General features: G+C 30.7%; 2 protein-coding genes and 1 long non-coding RNA gene across 6 annotated transcripts; 1 reads left to right on the forward strand and 2 right to left on the reverse strand.

Moving 5' to 3' along the window:
* The first annotated feature begins 28 nt into the window (after positions 1 to 28).
* LOC128388021 (adenosylhomocysteinase-like 1) lies at positions 29 to 12744 on the forward strand. Of its 4 annotated transcripts, none has more exons than XM_053347358.1 (12): positions 29 to 394; positions 7415 to 7562; positions 8386 to 8535; positions 8677 to 8777; positions 8916 to 9337; positions 9952 to 10015; positions 10149 to 10237; positions 10444 to 10609; positions 11333 to 11431; positions 11613 to 11760; positions 12148 to 12268; positions 12363 to 12744. In XM_053347358.1, exons 1-12 carry the CDS (start codon positions 356 to 358, stop codon positions 12367 to 12369), a joined length of 1554 nt encoding a protein of 517 aa, XP_053203333.1. In that variant the 5' UTR covers positions 29 to 355; the 3' UTR covers positions 12370 to 12744. The 4 variants fall into 4 exon arrangements, with proteins under 4 accessions (XP_053203333.1, XP_053203336.1, XP_053203334.1 ...); XM_053347361.1 differs by lacking the exon at positions 29 to 394 and adding an exon at positions 6244 to 6383; XM_053347359.1 differs by lacking the exon at positions 29 to 394 and adding an exon at positions 6525 to 6756.
* LOC128388025 (uncharacterized) lies at positions 5444 to 6560 on the reverse strand. The gene is made up of 2 exons (XR_008325208.1): positions 6421 to 6560; positions 5444 to 6355 (listed from the first exon to the last, which is right to left on the reverse strand). It is a non-coding gene; the product is annotated as an uncharacterized LOC128388025 (long non-coding RNA).
* Positions 12745 to 13977: 1233 nt separating the features above from the next.
* Positions 13978 to 17737, reverse strand: LOC128388023 (innexin shaking-B-like). Its single transcript, XM_053347362.1, has 2 exons — positions 15483 to 17737; positions 13978 to 15420 (listed from the first exon to the last, which is right to left on the reverse strand). Exons 1-2 carry the CDS (start codon positions 15900 to 15902, stop codon positions 14353 to 14355), a joined length of 1488 nt encoding a protein of 495 aa, XP_053203337.1. The 5' UTR covers positions 15903 to 17737; the 3' UTR covers positions 13978 to 14352.
* Between the last annotated feature and the right edge of the window lie 271 nt (positions 17738 to 18008).

Consider the following 18008-nt stretch of genomic DNA (forward strand, 5'->3'; position numbering starts at 1 on the left):
TCAGCGAGAGTTGAAATATGTTTTATCTTTCTGTGTGTGTTAGTTTGTGTGTGTGGTGTGTGTGTGTATGTACTTGTTATCATAAATTCATTGACAAGTCAGGGAGTTAAAAGTGTTTTCATTGAGAGTGTCCCAAGTTTTTCTGAAGGAGATTTTTGTGCTTCATCGAAACTTGATCATCTTCCTTGTTAAATACAATAATCATTAGTGGCCACAACTGTGAACATAGAAACTTCTTGTGTGTATCATCAAAAGCCAACAATCAACTAAATCATCTCAGAAATCAACGTAATCCATTCAATCGTAATCAATTTCCTAAAACTAGAGCAGAAAAGTCAATCAGGAAGAAAGAACCATGGAAGACGAATCATTGAAAAGCAGCAAAGGACACGAGGTATTTATATATTTCTCTTTCTTTTTTGTTCCATCTTCATCTTTTATCTTCCTTTCTTCTTCTATTTCATCATCTTTATCATCTTCTTCTCGTCCACCCTCACTCTCTGTCTCTTTTTCCTCCTCTCTTTCTACCTCTAAATCTATTATCATGAGTTACAATTTTATCGACCCAGAGCAAGAAGTAATAGTTTTTATCTTCGTGGTAAAAATGTTATATCCTCATGAAAATAATTCTCTTATATATCATTTCATGATAACATTGATTTCGATTTTTGTTTGATATTACGATAAAAGACTCGAATCAGTGAAAAGAAAGTCAAATTTTTTCCATCCGAATTCAGTTGAGTTACATTATATCAATTGGTTTGCCTTGGGGTTCAATTTGTATTATTTTATTTTCTAACTTTTTCCATTCTGTTTATTGTGGTGGATTAATTGAGAGTGAAAATAATACTTGACGAAATTCAACATGATTCATTTATCTCATGAGAGTTTTAAACTGTTCTGATGAACCATTGGTGAAAAAATAGATTCCATCTCAAGTTATTTGATGGAAATTGTTGATGGATTCATTTATCTTGTTCTACTTATCATGAGAATAACACCAAAAGAATATGAATAAAATGATGAGGATGAGAAGAGAGAGAGAGAGAAATGTTCAGATTAAGATGTAAACTTTTCTTTTCTGCTTATCTTCATCCTCATCATCATGTACTTAGCATCCTCATCATCTTCATCTCTACTGAATCTTTTTCACATCATCATCATTTCAATCTATTTAGATGTTACTCTATCCTTAATGTTTCCCTTTGCATCGTATTGAATTTTTGGTTCATCATGATCATGGTAATAATAATTACCAGAATTAGAATAACTTTTTAACTGTTTATCTTAATCTTTATCTTATTCCACACCCAAACCTGAATAAAATTGGAAACTTAATCATGTAAATCTTCATGATGAATATTTCACAGTCATAATTAACAGGAATTAAGGTTGATTAGGTTTCAGTTTCAAGGTTTTCCCTCAATTCATATTGTATGATATTCAATCAGTTGTACAATTATGATTGACAATTGTGAGAAAACAACTGAATTAAACAATCACTGTTAACTTTTTACACCAAAATGATTGAGAAAATTAACACTAAAGTTAATTCATTTAAAGATTTTTTCGCCCATTTGAATGACAATCAATATAAATGCTAAAAATTAAGATAATATTTAATATCCAATTTAAATTAACGAAAAGCATAAGGTAAACATTTTACTTTAATTAACTTGTTAATTAGATACAATCTAATCTAATTAATTATGATTAAAATAATCTCTAGAAAAGCTTAGTATCCTTTTTTAATGGGATAACTATTGTTGACTTTTGAATTGTTAATATTACCAAACTGATTTAATTAGTGAATAATAAACATTATTAAATAATTGATAAGCTTGTTATTCAGATAATTCAAAGCAAACAAAATTAATTAACAGGTAAATTGTTACAGTTATGACAACAATTTAGTGAGAATTTACTTTTCGTGGCTTAGACTTGAATCTTGTATTTCATGATATTCATCATGATACTCAGAAATGTTAATGACCATGAATAAGCTGAGAATGGTTCAAGTAATATTAGTGAGAGCATTATCTTGAAGATTATCATCCAAGTTCTGGACATTTCTCTGAATTTGATACAGAACTTGGAGATCCAATTAACTTAATTATCTCTCTATCTTTTTGCCTTCTAAATAGATGAACAAATCTACTGAATAAGTTCATGAGGAATTTGGTGCAAAAAAAAGAGAGAAACTAAGAGATAATCAAGTAAATCGTTGTCATGATACGAGTTATTTTCTTGAGTAGATTCATGAAGTCAAAGTGAAAGAAAATGTTCTCAAAGTTCTGGTGATGAAAAATTCGAATCCAGTGGTAGATTAGATTTAGAATTTACAATTTTTGCTACAGTGAACTTTTTTCTTTTTTTTTCATTCTCTACCTGAAAATAATCCATTTATCATCAATGTAATTTTATCTCATTTAATGAAATCCAACGAAATGACGATAATTCAGTTAACTTGAAAAAATCTATTATCACCAAGGTAAATTGTATGAAATGATGAAAAGGTTAATTGGATTGTTGATTTCTGATTGATTCCTGGGTTTCACTGAATTACTCAGTCTCTTATTATCATTTTCTATTCAACATCACCATGAACATTTATATGATATCTCATGAATATAATTACTACTCATGTTGGAATGTATTTATATGAGAACTTTTTTTTTTCTCTTCACCGTCATTCCAAGTTATCATGTTGAACTTTACAACAACAATTCAAGAGGATTTTCATTATTTACTGTTATCATTATCATTGAATTTCATGGTGATTTTTTTTCTCTTCTTAATCTTCTTCAGTTCTATGATATTCAGTTTCCAATTTTGAATTTGAATATTATTTTTATCACAATTGTTCACATGGAAGTAAAATTTTCTTCAATATTATTTCATTTTCAACGAGTAAATAGTGTTTACGATAAGAGGATTTTCTATTTCGATAATATTATTATCATCACCATGATATTTAAATGTTATTCTTTTTTACTTATTCCAAGTTTATTTAGAACTTTTTTTTTCTCCTAAAGAATAGTTCGAAAGAAAAACTCGTTTTCGAATTTTTTTTTCTTCTTCTCCATTTCTTCATCTACTTAATTTAATTAGATTTCTTTTAATTATCTTATAACTTTCCTTCCCGTGGATTTTGGTTATATTAATTATCGTAAATATATTTACCGTCGAAATTATTTTCTTCCTACTAATTAATTGTCTTGGTAATTAGTTTTTCGATATTGACTCAGAATTTGAATATGATAATAATATAATCACATTATCTATTTATCTGATTGAAGGATTATCCGGTTTGATAAAAAGTTCAGACATAAATGAATATCTAATGATTATTATTCCTGGTGAATTTTAAATTGTTATTAAATTGTTTTCTCCGGTTTTATGATGTTTAAATGATCATTTTCATAGGAATCAATTTAATAATAATTGGGAATTAATATTCAAATTATGAGAGTGGGTGGATGATGATGAATACAATGGAAAGGTATCAACATGGAATCGTTGTTTTTTTCTCACTCCATCATCATGATTATCATCAATTTGATGAGAAACAAATTGATGGAAAGTGTTACCTCTCAGGTGATTAAATAACAATCTATTAAAACATTTAATGATTGTTTATCTTTTTCTTTGGATAATCTATTGTTAAGCCTTGTTTATTTTCATTGAGAATTTATTTGTTCATCAATTGTCTTATTATTATCTATTATTATCTCATTGAATGAATGATGATCATCATAATCATCATGAAGAACAATTTTCTTCAATCAAAGGATCATCATCATGATGAACATGATAAGTTCGATATGAGTAAAGATTCCAGTTTTTTGCTTCTTTGTTCTACTTTTTTTTTCTTTCGTAGTTCTTAGCATCATTTTTAGCTAAAGAAATAAATTCATAGAAAATTCTGTAACATTATCACAAACATAAGAGAGAAAGAAAAGAGAGAGAGAGAGACGTGTAATTTATATTCTTTAATCATTATGATGATTAAGTTCTGATTCATTTTAATGTTTCCGTTGTTCTCTCCCTTTTTTATATCTTTCTCTCTCATTATCCTTCCCTGTTCCCCTGAAATCACTGAAACTCATGAACTATTTATTATCATCATTAGTTGAAGTAGAAAATATTATGTTCCATTATTTGCATCAATAGAACTTTTCTGTTCTTTGATTTTTTTGTTCCATCATCATGAATATAACTGAATTTGCATTTATTACTTTTGTCTAAATTGTTTTGACTCCCTTTTCTCTCTCTCTCTCTCTCTCTCTCTCTCTCTCTCTCTCTCTCTCTCTCTCTCTCTCTGTCAAGATTGTGATGAATACTAATAAGATTATTTTGATTAGAATCAAGGTTACTACCTAATTATTAATTATTCTAGTCTACTGATGATTGATTTTGATAAATTCTCCAGATTTATAGAGAATAATCTTTCCAATAAATTTCTCTGATTTGATTATTGATAATTCAATTCATATGCAAAGGTGTACATTAGACAGAAATTGATTGTGATTAAGTGAATCTATTGGGAAACATTTTCACCAATTGAATTACATGTTATTCAGTTTTTACCTTTGTCTTTGTTTACTTTTTTTCCTATTGTTTCCTCTTCCTTCATGGTCTCTAATCATGTAGATGATGATGTTTGTTTTGAATGGGATTGATTGTTACCTGTAATTGGACAAAAGGGTCAATATTTAACATTGATCATAGTAAATGACCACTGGTCATTTGTTACTGGTTACCCCATCTATTGTTCATCAACATGATTAGGTTAATATGATTGAGGAAGGAAAAAGTTGATTACATTTTTTTCTGGTCCAAGGTGATTAAGTGAATGATCTCAGTCATGTTTACATCAATCATGGAACCAAAATTGGATTATTCTGGTTACATGATCATGTAGATTATTGTATTGGTTCATTGGCTGTTCAGAATTTTTTTCTTCGAGTTTCGAAGCAAAGAAAAGTCTCTCTTTTACTCTCACTCTTTTTTTTTGGTTCATTCGAAGTTTTTTTTTTCGTCCTCGATTGTATTTCGCTCTAAGAGATTGACAATTATCTTGAAAGTTAATTAGTTTTGACTTTTAAATGTCGCGAGTTCTTTTATCAGGTAATTTAACTCGAAATGGTTCAAATTGTTTTTCGTATCAACATGAGTTCGAGTTGTTGATGATGATTTACATCTTTATGATGGATCATGTTTATGCCAAAATTAATTGCATTCAAACGAGAAGATTAACAATTTATTTTATTACATTTTTTTCGTTGCTCTTTCGTTATTTCAAAATTTAGATCAAGATTTATTTTCATCCATAGGGATAAGTCCAAGGAGAAAGAGATTAAGATTAGTATTGAGATTAGTAGGATGGAGATACTAATGGCTGAAATGGTGATGATAATGAATTAACATCGCCTGGATCAAATTTATTATCGTTTATCTCTGACAATTGTCTGGATAATATTTATTTTTATTTCTATTAACATTTTCGTAACTTTTTCTTACATTATTGTTTGTGATTAACTTTTCCTTTGAACTTTTGATGAGAAAGAGCAAAGGTTTCCTTTTAATTAGAATAGTTGTTAATTAACTAAGTGTCGTTATCTTCATATGAACATTTAACTTTGTTAAGGATTAATTTTCATTTAGAACAAAAAAAGGAGGGAAATCGAGGTTAGGTAATCATTAACCTCGAAACTAATGGTAAACTTATGTTCGTAATGTCCAGTAGGCAGAATAATGTCAATTCTTTCGTGTTAAACTGGAGGATTGGCCATTTTAACGATAATTCAAGTTACTATTAATCATAATTATTCCAAGTTAACCAAAATGGTTCTCACTAATCAATATTAATGAAGGAAAAACAATCAAATTTTAATCAATTTCTGGTTCTCTTCACGTGCCGCCATCTGGTGAGCGATAGTTGAACTAATTTTTTAAATTCGATTTTAAATTTTCTGTTCTGTTTATTTTAATTTTTTTACTTCATTTTGATTATTTGGTTTAATCATCATTAGTAATTCTAAGAATAAGATGATCCGGAAATACATGGATTCTTTGTTTGCTGATTATTTCTGATAGATTATAACGGTTACCTAACCTTTAAACTGAATCTTAATCAATTAAATTTGTTTCCAATTCAATTCATTTAATATTGTGACCTTTTTCTTTCCGGACTTGAAATTACCTTTTATTTTGTCTCCTGGTTTTGGTTGATTGTTTACCTGTATTACACTTGATTAGTATGATCATCTCTCCATAAGGCATCATCAGGGGGCTTGTATCCAATTGATTATAAAATATTGAATGATGACAATGTATGAGATGGATTATTCATCTGAAAACAATAATCATCATGGGAACATGTAAGTCAATTAATCTATGGAAATAAGGTATACATACTGTTAACCTTGATTACAGATCTAATGATATAAACATATATCAATTCTCACAGTGAAACATTTATAACTAAATTTGGGTTTACAATATCATTTCCAATAAGCCTTTACTTTTTGGGTTAATGAGACAAAGACAAAGACAAAGACAAAGAGGATCAATAATATCACCAGAAAGAAAAAGAGAAAGTGTTTCCAATTCTCTTTTCCCTCATCTCTTCATTTCACTTCCATGTAAATTGTTGATCAACAGAAAGAAATTAAGACGAAGATAGAGAAAAATCATCTACCTGACAAAACGAGGATTAAACCAAAAAAAAAAGAAAATGGAGAAAAAACTGTGGTAAAAATTAACGAAGAAACGAAAAAAAGAATAGAACAAAATGTAAAAATTAAAAGAGAAGAGAAAATGGAAAACCAATGAGAGAAAAGAATATAAAATGATGTCAGCAGGTTTGATTTTTCTCTTTCTCTCTCTTTCTCTTTTTCCAATTTGTGAGTTCTTTTTGAAACCAACCGTAGACATGGAAAAGTGAACATCATTTCCAACTAATTTTTTTTCTCTTCTTTTCTATTTCACTTTATTAACCATTCATCATGTTTAACTTAATTAGTCTAACCAGTTATCAATTCATCTTAATTCTAATTTGATTGTTCAACATCTTCTCTTCTACTCGGATTTTCGTCTCTCCCTTTTATAATTCTATTTTTCTCCCTCATTCTCTCTCTCTCCTTTTTTCCTTTTTCTTCTTTTTCTGCTTTTCTTATTCTTCATCATCTGCTACTCATTCTTACCTTTTACTCTGACATTTGTTTTCGTTATTTTTTTTTATTTTGACACTTTTTCTTTTCTGCTTCTTTTTCTGGTTCTCTTTATCTTCATCACTAATCCTGTGTTTCCATCTTCATCTTGTGTTTTGATTTTCTATTCTATCTTCATTCTCTCTCTCTCTCTCTCTTTCTCTCTCTTGGTGTAAATTCTGTGTCTACACAATCACCAGGTTCCTGAGGCCTTACTCCTTTATCCATCTTTCAAGGAAAGACAAAAAAGACGAATGAGTCTTCCCATAGGAAGGTTGGCCACCGGTCTTGAGAAAACCACCAACCGAAGTCGCCGAAATTCATCAACATCCGTCTCTTCATCTGCCTGTAAGTTTTATCCTTTTGTTATCTCCATCATCTAAACTTATATCATCATCATCATCATCTCTCTACTTTGTTGTCAATTAAACAATGTGCTTTTATTGATCCAAGCTAAATAAATGTACTTGATGATAGTGTTTTCAAATCAGAGTTTTCCATTATCTTTCATTTGTGTAACCTCAGTTTCCATTATGTGTTGCAAATCAGCTGATATTAGATAATAATCGACCAATTGTTGGAAGTTAATCATTTTATCCTTGATTTTTGGCTAACATTTTACCAATAGAAATGATTATTTATTTTAAAATGGTGATCATTTCATAATCTTCCATGTTTTCTTATGATAGCTGATTGGATCATGATCATTAACTTTTAAATGGGTTTCATGATAACTCTTTATATTGATGACAATTGTTTCCAATCAATTTTCAACTTTTCTCTATGTTTTCTCAAATTTAACACGAATTTTTTTCTCCTCTCGTGTAATATTTACAAATTGGTCAAGATTTTCAACTCTCATTGAGTCTATAGTAAATCCTTTTAAGTAATAACTTAAACATCAAATCTTTGACAATTTGTAAAAGATTAACAAGCCTGTTGATGATAGAGCTTAATGATATGATGAATCTTTTCCGGTTAGGTCCATCTAATCAATTGTAGCTTTTGTGTTCATCATATTCAAAAGAATCGCTTGTTATCAATTTATTATCGATTTTTATCTACATCACTGATCCATTGATTCTGATTTATCCATTCTTTTATTTTATCATTTTAATTTTTTTTCTTCTTCCTTTGCTCTCTTTCTCTCTTTTCTTATCCTTTCTCACAGCTTCTTATACAGAGTCAAGCTCTGAAGATGAAACCGGAACTTCGCCTCGGGATAAAGTTCAACGAACCTCTAAAGGATTCACTGATTTTTGTGTTAAAAACATCACACAAGCTCCATATGGACGAAAAGAGATTGAAATGGCTGAACAAGGTTTGAGAAGCACTTTTTTTGGCATAAAATCATCGATTTTACTCAAAAACCAATCAATTGGTTATTGTAAACCAGAAACTGATGGACCATTTGTTAATTAGAATATTTTTTTACTCAATTGTTCTCTCATCTCTTTTCTAGAGATGCCTGGTCTGATTGCCTTGAGGAAACGAGCCCAAGAAGATAAACCTCTAAAAGGAGCTCGAATCATTATTTGCACTCACATCACTGCTCAAACAGCGGTTAGTAACGTTTCACATCGATCACGCTGATTCAGGCCCATGAACGATTGGCACGAATTGGAAGCTATTGTTAAATTCTATGGTTTAATTTAAAAAAAAATCTTTTTTTTCTGTCCACTTCGATTGTGGGGATCTTAGGTTCTTGTCGAGACTCTTGTGGCCTTAGGAGCCAGTATACGTTGGGCTTCATGTAACATCTATTCAACCCAAAATGAAGCGGCTGCTGCCATCGCCGAAGCTGGTATACCCATTTACGCTTGGAAAGGGGAAACTGAGGAAGATTTTTGGTGGTGCATTGATAAAAGTATCTCTTCAGAATCATGGCAACCAAATATGATTCTAGATGATGGAGGTGATGCGACTCATTTACTAATCAAGAAATATCCTGCTGCATTCCATTTGATTAAAGGAATTGTTGAAGAATCGGTAACTGGAGTTCATCGTTTATATCAGCTTTCGAAAGCTGGTAAATTAACCGTTCCTGCAATGAATGTTAACGATTCTGTCACCAAAACCAAATTTGACAATCTCTATTGTTGCCGGGAATCCATACTAGATGCGTACGTTTCTACATTTGTCTTCTATTGTTTCTTAAGTTTTTCACACTTTTATTCATTATTAATTTGGGTTTTCTATTGTTTCTCCACCATTCTATGTCCAGTTTTTCTCTTAATTGCTCTTCAAAGACAAAGAGAAATTAGATAATCATTTACTATCAACAATAGTTTTTCTATTTAGTCACGAAAAGAAAACCATTGTCAACTGTATCTATTAACTGCTACTTCAAAACAAACTTTTCTCGTGTTTGTTTTATCATTTTTAGAATTTATCATTAATTTCATAATCACAAGCTCGATTACAGTTTCAGTTTCATTTTCTAGGTTAGAATATTTTGTTTGTCATTGATGAAAAAAGAACTCCAAGTTAGAAAAAAATCGATAAAATCATTAATGTCAATTAATTTTAATTTCTTAATGTTTACCGTTTCTTCCCGTTATAATTTCTCAATGAATAGTTACCCGTGATTAGTTTTCTTTTCTCTTGGCTGTTTCATAATTATTCTAATAACTTGATTGATCGTTATAAATTAATGTTAATTTACAATTAACTTTTCTCTTTCATTCAACCTTGTCCCCCCTCTCTCTCTCTCATTTATATTCATTGTTATGAATAGACTTAAGCGTGCAACCGATTGTATGTTTGGTGGAAAACAAGTCGTTGTCTGTGGTTACGGCGAGGTAAGCTGATACTAGAGAAATTCAAATTACTCGAATTATTATGAAACATGATTTGCAAATTTTCTTATTTTCTCATAAATTTCCCTTAATTAATCAACCTTTTTATATTTTCACTCTTAATTACCTCCATTAGGTCGGTAAAGGCTGTTGTTCAGCTTTAAAAGGAATGGGAGCCGTAGTTTATGTTACCGAAATTGATCCTATTTGTGCTCTTCAAGCTTGGTAAGAATCGAGAACTATTTCGAAGTCGAAGAGTAAAAAAAACTTTTTTCCTTTATTACTCTCAATTACGACTTCTCAGGAGAATCTTTTAATTAAGGCTAATCAAATTAACTTTATTATTCTCCTTAAATGATAAATACCTCATGGTTAACTTTATTGTTTCACTTTTCTTTTCTTCATTAATGGTCATACCATTGATTCTCTAGCATGGATGGATTACGTGTTGTGACCCTACCTGAGGTCATTAGCAAAGTGGACATCATAATCACTGCCACTGGGAGTAAAAATGTCGTTACTCGAGATCATATAGATTCTGTTAAATCGGGTTGTATTATATGTAATATGGGTCATTCTAATACTGAAATTGACGTGGTAAGGATATCTAATTTCACCGATAGATTTTCTTCAGTAAATTATAACTCAATTAACAATTTTTTATGATGTAAATTAGAAGAAAGAAATTCTTGTTTCACTTAATTGACAGTTATTTTTGACATTATTTTGCTTTTCACTTACAAGTAAAATTATTAACATTAGACTCATTCATTTTCCCCGTGCCAATCATTATTCCTAATTGTTGATCGCTTTATTAGTCATAACTTTCAGTAGTAGTCACAATTATTATTGCTGTTATATTGTCAATGAAAGTTTGGTTGATTGAGCATAATAACAATGTTGAAAAAAAAATTAAGTAGAAACCTTGAATTTAGAGTAACATTAATCTAATGAATACATATATTACCGGTTACTTAATTGTCACACCTCAAGATCCTAAATTCAGTCAACTGTAGATCATTAATGTTATTGTAATTCATTTTCATTCATAAAAATAATTGTAGATTCATTTTATACAAGGTAATCTGCTTTCGATGTTTGATCATTAATTCAACTTTCATTCCATAGTTTTTGTTGTCTTTTTTTTGACATCAGAATTTTTCCATTCAGAACTTTAAAATTGATAAACTTTTCGCTAATTAATCATTCTTACTTTCTGTTGACTTTTAGAAAAATTATCAAAAATTCTATTAATTACAATGGTCATCAATTGTATCTTTCAATGAATTAACTCTCCTTTTTTGTCATTTCGTTTTATAGCAAAGCCTGAGAACTCCCGATCTTACCTGGGAACGAGTTCGATCTTCCGTTGATCACATTACATGGCCTGATGGTAAAATGATCATTCTTGTTGCTGAGGTGAATTATGTTACTTTCAATGGAATCTTATTGTTAATTATTTATTTATCTAACTACCAATTAACCTTGAAGATTTTTTTCCTCCCTTTTCTCAATAATTGAATAATTATTACTATGATTACATTTATACAATGAATAATTGTTTTTTTTTCTCTCTCTCTTATCTTCCTATTGTCTTCAGGGTCGACTCATCAACCTGAGTTGCTCCAGTATCCCATCATTTGTAGTTTCCATCACCGCTGCAACTCAAGCCTTAGCCCTAATTGAATTATACAATGCTCCAAGTGGGAGATATAAATCTGATGTTTATTTATTGCCCAAAAAAATGGGTAAGCATTAACATTAACGATTCATCATCATATCCGGAACATTTGATACTTTCATTGAATGTTTTCAACAAAAGGTTTCAGAATCTCCTATTACTACTAACCCTTGATGCAGAAACAACAACCAACCCTTCAGTCAATAGATGATTAACCAGTATTTATTAGGAATATTTTTTGATTACATTGTTGATTAGACAGTATTTCACACAACTCACAATTAAATGAGCTTCTTTTTCATCCGGATGTTTCTAATCTCTAATCTTAAATCAAAAATCACATAGCAACTTTAACTTATTGATTTTAGATAATATGATAGGGAAAAAATTGTTTTCTTTGTCCTTTTTATTGTGTATTTATCATGATTAATTATTTTCTGCTCCTTTCCAATAGACGAATATGTCGCTAGCCTTCATCTTCCTACTTTCGATGCCCATCTAACTGAACTTAGCGATGATCAGGCCAAATTTATGGGCCTAAATAAAGCTGGACCATTTAAGCCCAACTATTACCGGTAAGCAAAAATTTCATTAAATATTTTTTCTAATTGCCACTCGATTTGAAGATTAATTATTGACTCATTTTTACCTCTATTTCTCTCACAATAGGTATTAATTTAGACTTTTACTATGGAAATAAGCCTGTGGTCACACCTTTTTAAGGATTATCATTATTCCTATTCATCTTTTCATCAGCCATTCCTCATGTTATCAAAACAGAACGAGAAAACCCACAAAAAACAATAAACAAAGAGAATGGTCATTTTAATCCATGGATTAGATTGTTACCCCTTAAAAGACCATCACTGTTAAACTTGCAAAGAAACTCCCGGATTAATTCAACGAACATACTAACACATAGTATATTCAAAAAGTTACAATGATTAATATATAACTATTTATATGTATTCATATATATTATATATTGAAAATTAGTGGAAATCTAAATGAATCCAAAATAAAACCAAAAAGCAAGATGAACCGAGATAAAGTTGCAGTCAAAACCAGCACCAGATAAACCTAATCCTGTGATAGAAAAAAACCAAAAATATATCCCTTAATTGACCCTTGTCAGACTTAGATGATAATTATTGTAATAATTTACTAATTCCTTTGTTCTAACTTTCAATTTACGTTCTATTTAAATGAAAAACCTTCTTATGTAATAATAACCATTGGAAAAGCAGCTTAATCAAGACCAAAACAAGTGAGACTTTAGTCAAATGGATAGTATTGAGAAAAATGCTCCGCCAACGCACAGATACACAAACTCAGCATCTTCCCAAATCGGACATTCATTTTGGACAATCGATACCAGAATCTCACTAATTTAATCGTCCCTTTCCCCTGACAATTTATCCTTACCTGTGATTTGTCATTTTTAATCAATGACAAACTTAAAGTTGTCGATTCTTCAACTTTTTCTTCCTAATTGTGTCCTTAGCTTGTCTCCAGCAAAAACCCTCTAAAAGATTATCATCTTTAATAGCTCATCTTCATCTCTCTATAATATATCCTCCAAATAATCCTAGTTGATATTAATTTTAACCACAAGTGAACAATTAACATGAAAAGTGATTAATATTTGAATGAATGTTGATCATAGTTTTCATGTTTCCCTCGTCATTACAATCACTTTTTTAATTCTTTCAATTGTTAATTGTATTAGTATGAAGTTCATCTTGCTTTTTAATTTCACCATCAATGATTAGTTTAATCATCGCTGATTGATTCCATCCTTTGAAAAATCATCGACATCTAATTGTATCTTACCAACAAGCAATTAACTTTGTCTCCTTCAATCATCTGTTCATCTGAATTATTTATATAATTGTTTTTTTCCAGAAAATTCTGATCATCAAATCAACATAACAAATTACAATCAATTTAATATATTTTAGGTAAATCAACAATCAACAATCATATTACTATTATTATCTCTCAATGTATTTGTTACTACAATTAATATGAAGTTTAATTGTAAGTAGAAAGTAAGATTTAGTTAATTGACTAATTTCATTCAGAAATTTAGATTCAGTCTTTGAATCTTTTAATTATAATAATAATATGATTATTAATGGACAGCTGATTAAGATTAATCAATATGATAAGAACAAATGATTTTAATGATTAACAATTTAATTTTCATACGTTGTGTCAACCGTAACATACAATTTTGATTCACTAACCAATTTTACCTTTTAATTATTTAAACGATTGTTATAAAGTTAAATTTCACCATCATTGGTTATTAATTGTAGATCTTGTGAAGAAGTTTAATTATTGTAAGAATCAACAACTAATCAGCAAGATATTGTATTCCAATCATAATAATAGAAAATCTTTTTTTCTAAAATAATTAAACTAATCAAGATGATCAACTTATCGAAATGTTCGTTTATTTCATTTTATCTCGAGAATTTATTGGCTGTTATTGCGGTTTACAAAAAGCTTCGAACTTGTACATTTTCGATTGATTATTAATAGTTCTAGTGCTTTTGTTTCTCGTTGAGTGACCAAAACACTTAAAGTAGAAAATTTAATGCATCGGGTGGAAGTTCCTTAATCACTCAATTAACTAAATACACGGAAATGTACATTAAACTGCGTTCGAAACTGAAGGTTTAGTCTCATCAGAACTTTTTTCAGGGGCTTCTGGAGCTTCTGGAGACTCTTGAGACTCTGGATCTTCAGGAGGTGTCAGTGCTTTAGGAGCGTATAAGTTAATCTTATCCCAATCTGATGACCATTCGATGTCTTCCTCAACTTTTGCACCTCCAACACTTTTAGAAGTTTTGAAAGATCTGTCCACTTTGATTCCTTCGTTTGCCTTGGCATATTTGCCGAATGCTGAATTGTGCAAAGGTTTTCCGTGTTTATCGAAATGCAATTCAACTACTGCATTCATTAAATCAATGAAATGTGATATTGGAACTGTGGTTGATAAAATATTGAGAAGAAACCAGTTACCGGGTGAGTTGAGTAATCGACGGTACGATTTTGCGGCAAAAGATGAACTCGTATACGATAACATGAAATATCGAAGAGGTGGAAGTGTCAGGGTTAGACCTCGATAGAATAGAATCAAAATGATGAAGATGAACATGAAATGATAAAGGAACCATTGGCATAGATAAACTTTCTCGTGTAATGAATTGGCAGCGAGAAAACAAAGTCCATCGTAAGAATTGATGTCACCAGTGAGACCAAAGAATTGTAATGTACACTTGACCATTCGAGGGAAGATCAACTGTAATGGATCATAGGAATTGGAATAACTTGAATCACCCACAGTCGATCGAAACTCTGGATTACTTGGTGAGGTCGAAGGTGAAGAAAGAAACAAAGAAGTGATACTTTTCATACTGTAGCTTGAGTCCAACCAAATGACACCAAGTTTAAGGAAATTGCCATTGAGGAATCGGTCAGTTGCCCAAATTTGGAAAATGAGATGGACAAGACAAATTATTTCCATGAGAATAACGTTATAATAAAAGGTGACATTAGAGAATAAAAGATCGGCCACCGATTGAACGAGATTCATCTGATCAGCTTTTTTATATTCGTAAAGATTTTTCTTGTCACTTTTTAGTTTACCAACCAGATCGATGACCCGTTGGTCCAAGAGACGATCCCAGATCCATTTAAGACTGAAAAACATGACAGACTAAGGAAAGGGATAATTTCAAATTAGAAGATATCAGGTTTGGATCAGAGAGATAATCTTACCTGGAGAAGTAAAGCAAAATAAACCCACTGATAGTAGCGGTGATAAAATTTCGATCCATCATCAGTTTGGACACTGGAAGTGACCCCGACGTAGGGCGAAATTGAAGAATGAGAATTGGGTAGAGTTGTGTAACTGCCATCGATCCAACAATAGTCATTGATATTTTCATTACTGAGTTTGGGAACAGTGTTGAAGGTACAAGAAATTTCAGCACCGAAAATATCTTTACATGTTAAAAGAAGAGCTTCAATGAGAAGGATTTTTGATAATAGAGAAAAATTGAATATGGAAATTATATTATCATATGGATGTTTCTTCATAGAAAAAAGTTTGAAGATTTCGATAGATTTGAAAGATTCCAGTAATTTGACTACATTAGTAGTTCGACCTTTATTCTCAGAAGCCCAATCCGAAGCCATGGTCAAATTTTACAGAAACAAAATTGGCACAGAAATAAAACTAGAAAACTTGAGGAAACAATTTTGTCAATAAAAGGAAAGAACTTTAAATGATACGACTTACATTAACAAGGAACAAATAACAAATGATCAACAAAAGCAATTATGATTACCAGCACAATGAATCATAAGTTAAATTACAATTTTAATTAACGGTTATGAATAAATGTTGTCTAGTCCAATGTTTTCTCAACTTTTTCTCGTTAATTACAATTCTTAAGAAGTTGTTTATCTAATGATTTAAATGAAAAATGAATGAAATATGATTCATTCGAGTCTAAAAGACAAAACAACCAAAATATGACAAAACTTATCTAGATCGGAATATGTAAAAGTTATGGAAGACATGGAATGGTCATCAGAGTGGGATAAAAAGGACCCATACGCTCCTAAAGCCCTGACACCTCCTGAAGATCCAGAGTCTCAAGAGTCTCCAGAAGCTCCAGAAGCCCCTGAAAAAAGTTCTGATGAGACTAAACCTTCAGTTTCGAACGCAGTTTAATGTACATTTCCGTATATTTAGTTAATTGAGTGATTAAGGAACTTCCACCCGATGCATTAAATTTTCTACTTTAAGTGTTTTGGTCACTCAACGAGAGACAAAAGCACTAGAACTATTAATAATCAATCGAAAATGTACAAGTTCGAAGCTTTTTGTAAACCGCAATAACAGCCAATAAATTCTCGAGATAAAATGAAATAAACGAACATTTCGATAAGTTGATCATCTTGATTAGTTTAATTATTTTAGAAAAAAAAGATTTTCTATTATTATGATTGGAATACAATATCTTGCTGATTAGTTGTTGATTCTTACAATAATTAAGCTTCTTCACAAAATCTACAATGAATAACCAATGATGACGAAATTTAACTTTATAACAATCGTTTAAATAATTAAAAGGTAAAATTGGTTTGTAGGTTAAGTTTGACTAGATACCGAAGCTAGTCGATCTAGTCAGTCAGTCAGTCGATCAGTAAGCGACTCGAGTCGAAGCCGAAAATCAATCAACTCGATCGACTCAAGTTATTCGACTTTGAGTCGACTTAAATACAAAATTAACTTGAATTTCGAGTCGTATCGTCCATTCAAAAATCAAGTGTAACAACTGATAGATTTTCTGCTTTTGTTTTTAGTATAAAAAGTTTCAATTAGCCCAAGAGAAAGGTGAAAATGCAGTTTTTAAAAAGAAATCTTACACGGCTTAGACCAAACTTTTTTCTGTTTGCATTCAAATAATTTCTCATGTTTAACTTACAAGTGAGTCGACTAGTGACTAGATTTGTTAAAGCCCCGACTTCGACTTGGTTGATGAGTCGAAAAAACTTGCGAGTCAGTCGTCAGTGTTTCGACTCGCTTCGGTATCTACGGTTGACACAACGTATGAAAATTAAATTGTTAATCAATATATACCGAAGTGCGCAAAGATTTCATTAGCCGGCTGTGGCTAATGATTGTAAATCATTCATTATTCTTTCATTATGCTATATCATTATGTAAGCTAAGTAGATGACAGAATCAATTCATATCTACGAGACTCACTGAGAAGTGTGTTGGTGGATACATAATTACGTATCATTGATTAAAACATTAAAAGAAATGAATGCCATCGCATTGGACAATAAGCTTTAGGAGTTGTTGGCTGCGATCCATTTAATTGTGTACTTTCATTGAATTCTGATGTGAGATCTGAATCAATTACAATTTCTCAGCAATATCAGTAGATCACCGGCTAACAAATCTGTATCTCCATGAGATTCATCAACATCACCACCAGTTACAATTCGTTCGATCAAAGTTCCTCGATCATTTTTCGAAGGTGGGTTCGCAATTGATGCATTTTTATACCTAAAATTCGAGTGGATTTAACGCATTTTGTCGAACAAAATAACTAAGTTCTCCGCCTTTTTGAGTCCATCCACGGTATCCAAGTTGTGTAAGCCATGTCCAATACATGAATGTGAAGATAGACCATAGTCACGACAAGCAGCTACAATATTGGCGCCACAATCTCTTACAATGTAGCACTCTGATAAATCAAAAGGAAAACTCTCACAAAGTTCTCT

Source organism: Panonychus citri, unplaced genomic scaffold (genome assembly GCF_014898815.1).
Source record: "Panonychus citri isolate SS breed McGregor unplaced genomic scaffold, ASM1489881v1 Contig00095, whole genome shotgun sequence".
Classification (NCBI taxonomy): domain Eukaryota; kingdom Metazoa; phylum Arthropoda; class Arachnida; order Trombidiformes; family Tetranychidae; genus Panonychus; species Panonychus citri.

Bases quoted from the DNA above. Each gene is read 5' to 3' on its own strand.
- LOC128388021 (XM_053347358.1), top strand. From the start codon at position 356: ATGGAAGACGAATCATTGAAAAGCAGCAAAGGACACGAG. The intron at 8,536-8,676 runs GTTTGAGAAGCA...TCTCTTTTCTAG, and splicing joins GATTGAAATGGCTGAACAAG to AGATGCCTGGTCTGATTGCC. The intron at 9,338-9,951 runs GTACGTTTCTAC...TGTTATGAATAG, and splicing joins CGGGAATCCATACTAGATGC to ACTTAAGCGTGCAACCGATT.
- LOC128388023 (XM_053347362.1), bottom strand. From the start codon at position 15,902: ATGGCTTCGGATTGGGCTTCTGAGAATAAAGGTCGAACTACTAATGTA. The intron at 15,421-15,482 runs GTAAGATTATCT...CCCTTTCCTTAG, and splicing joins ATTTTGCTTTACTTCTCCAG to TCTGTCATGTTTTTCAGTCT.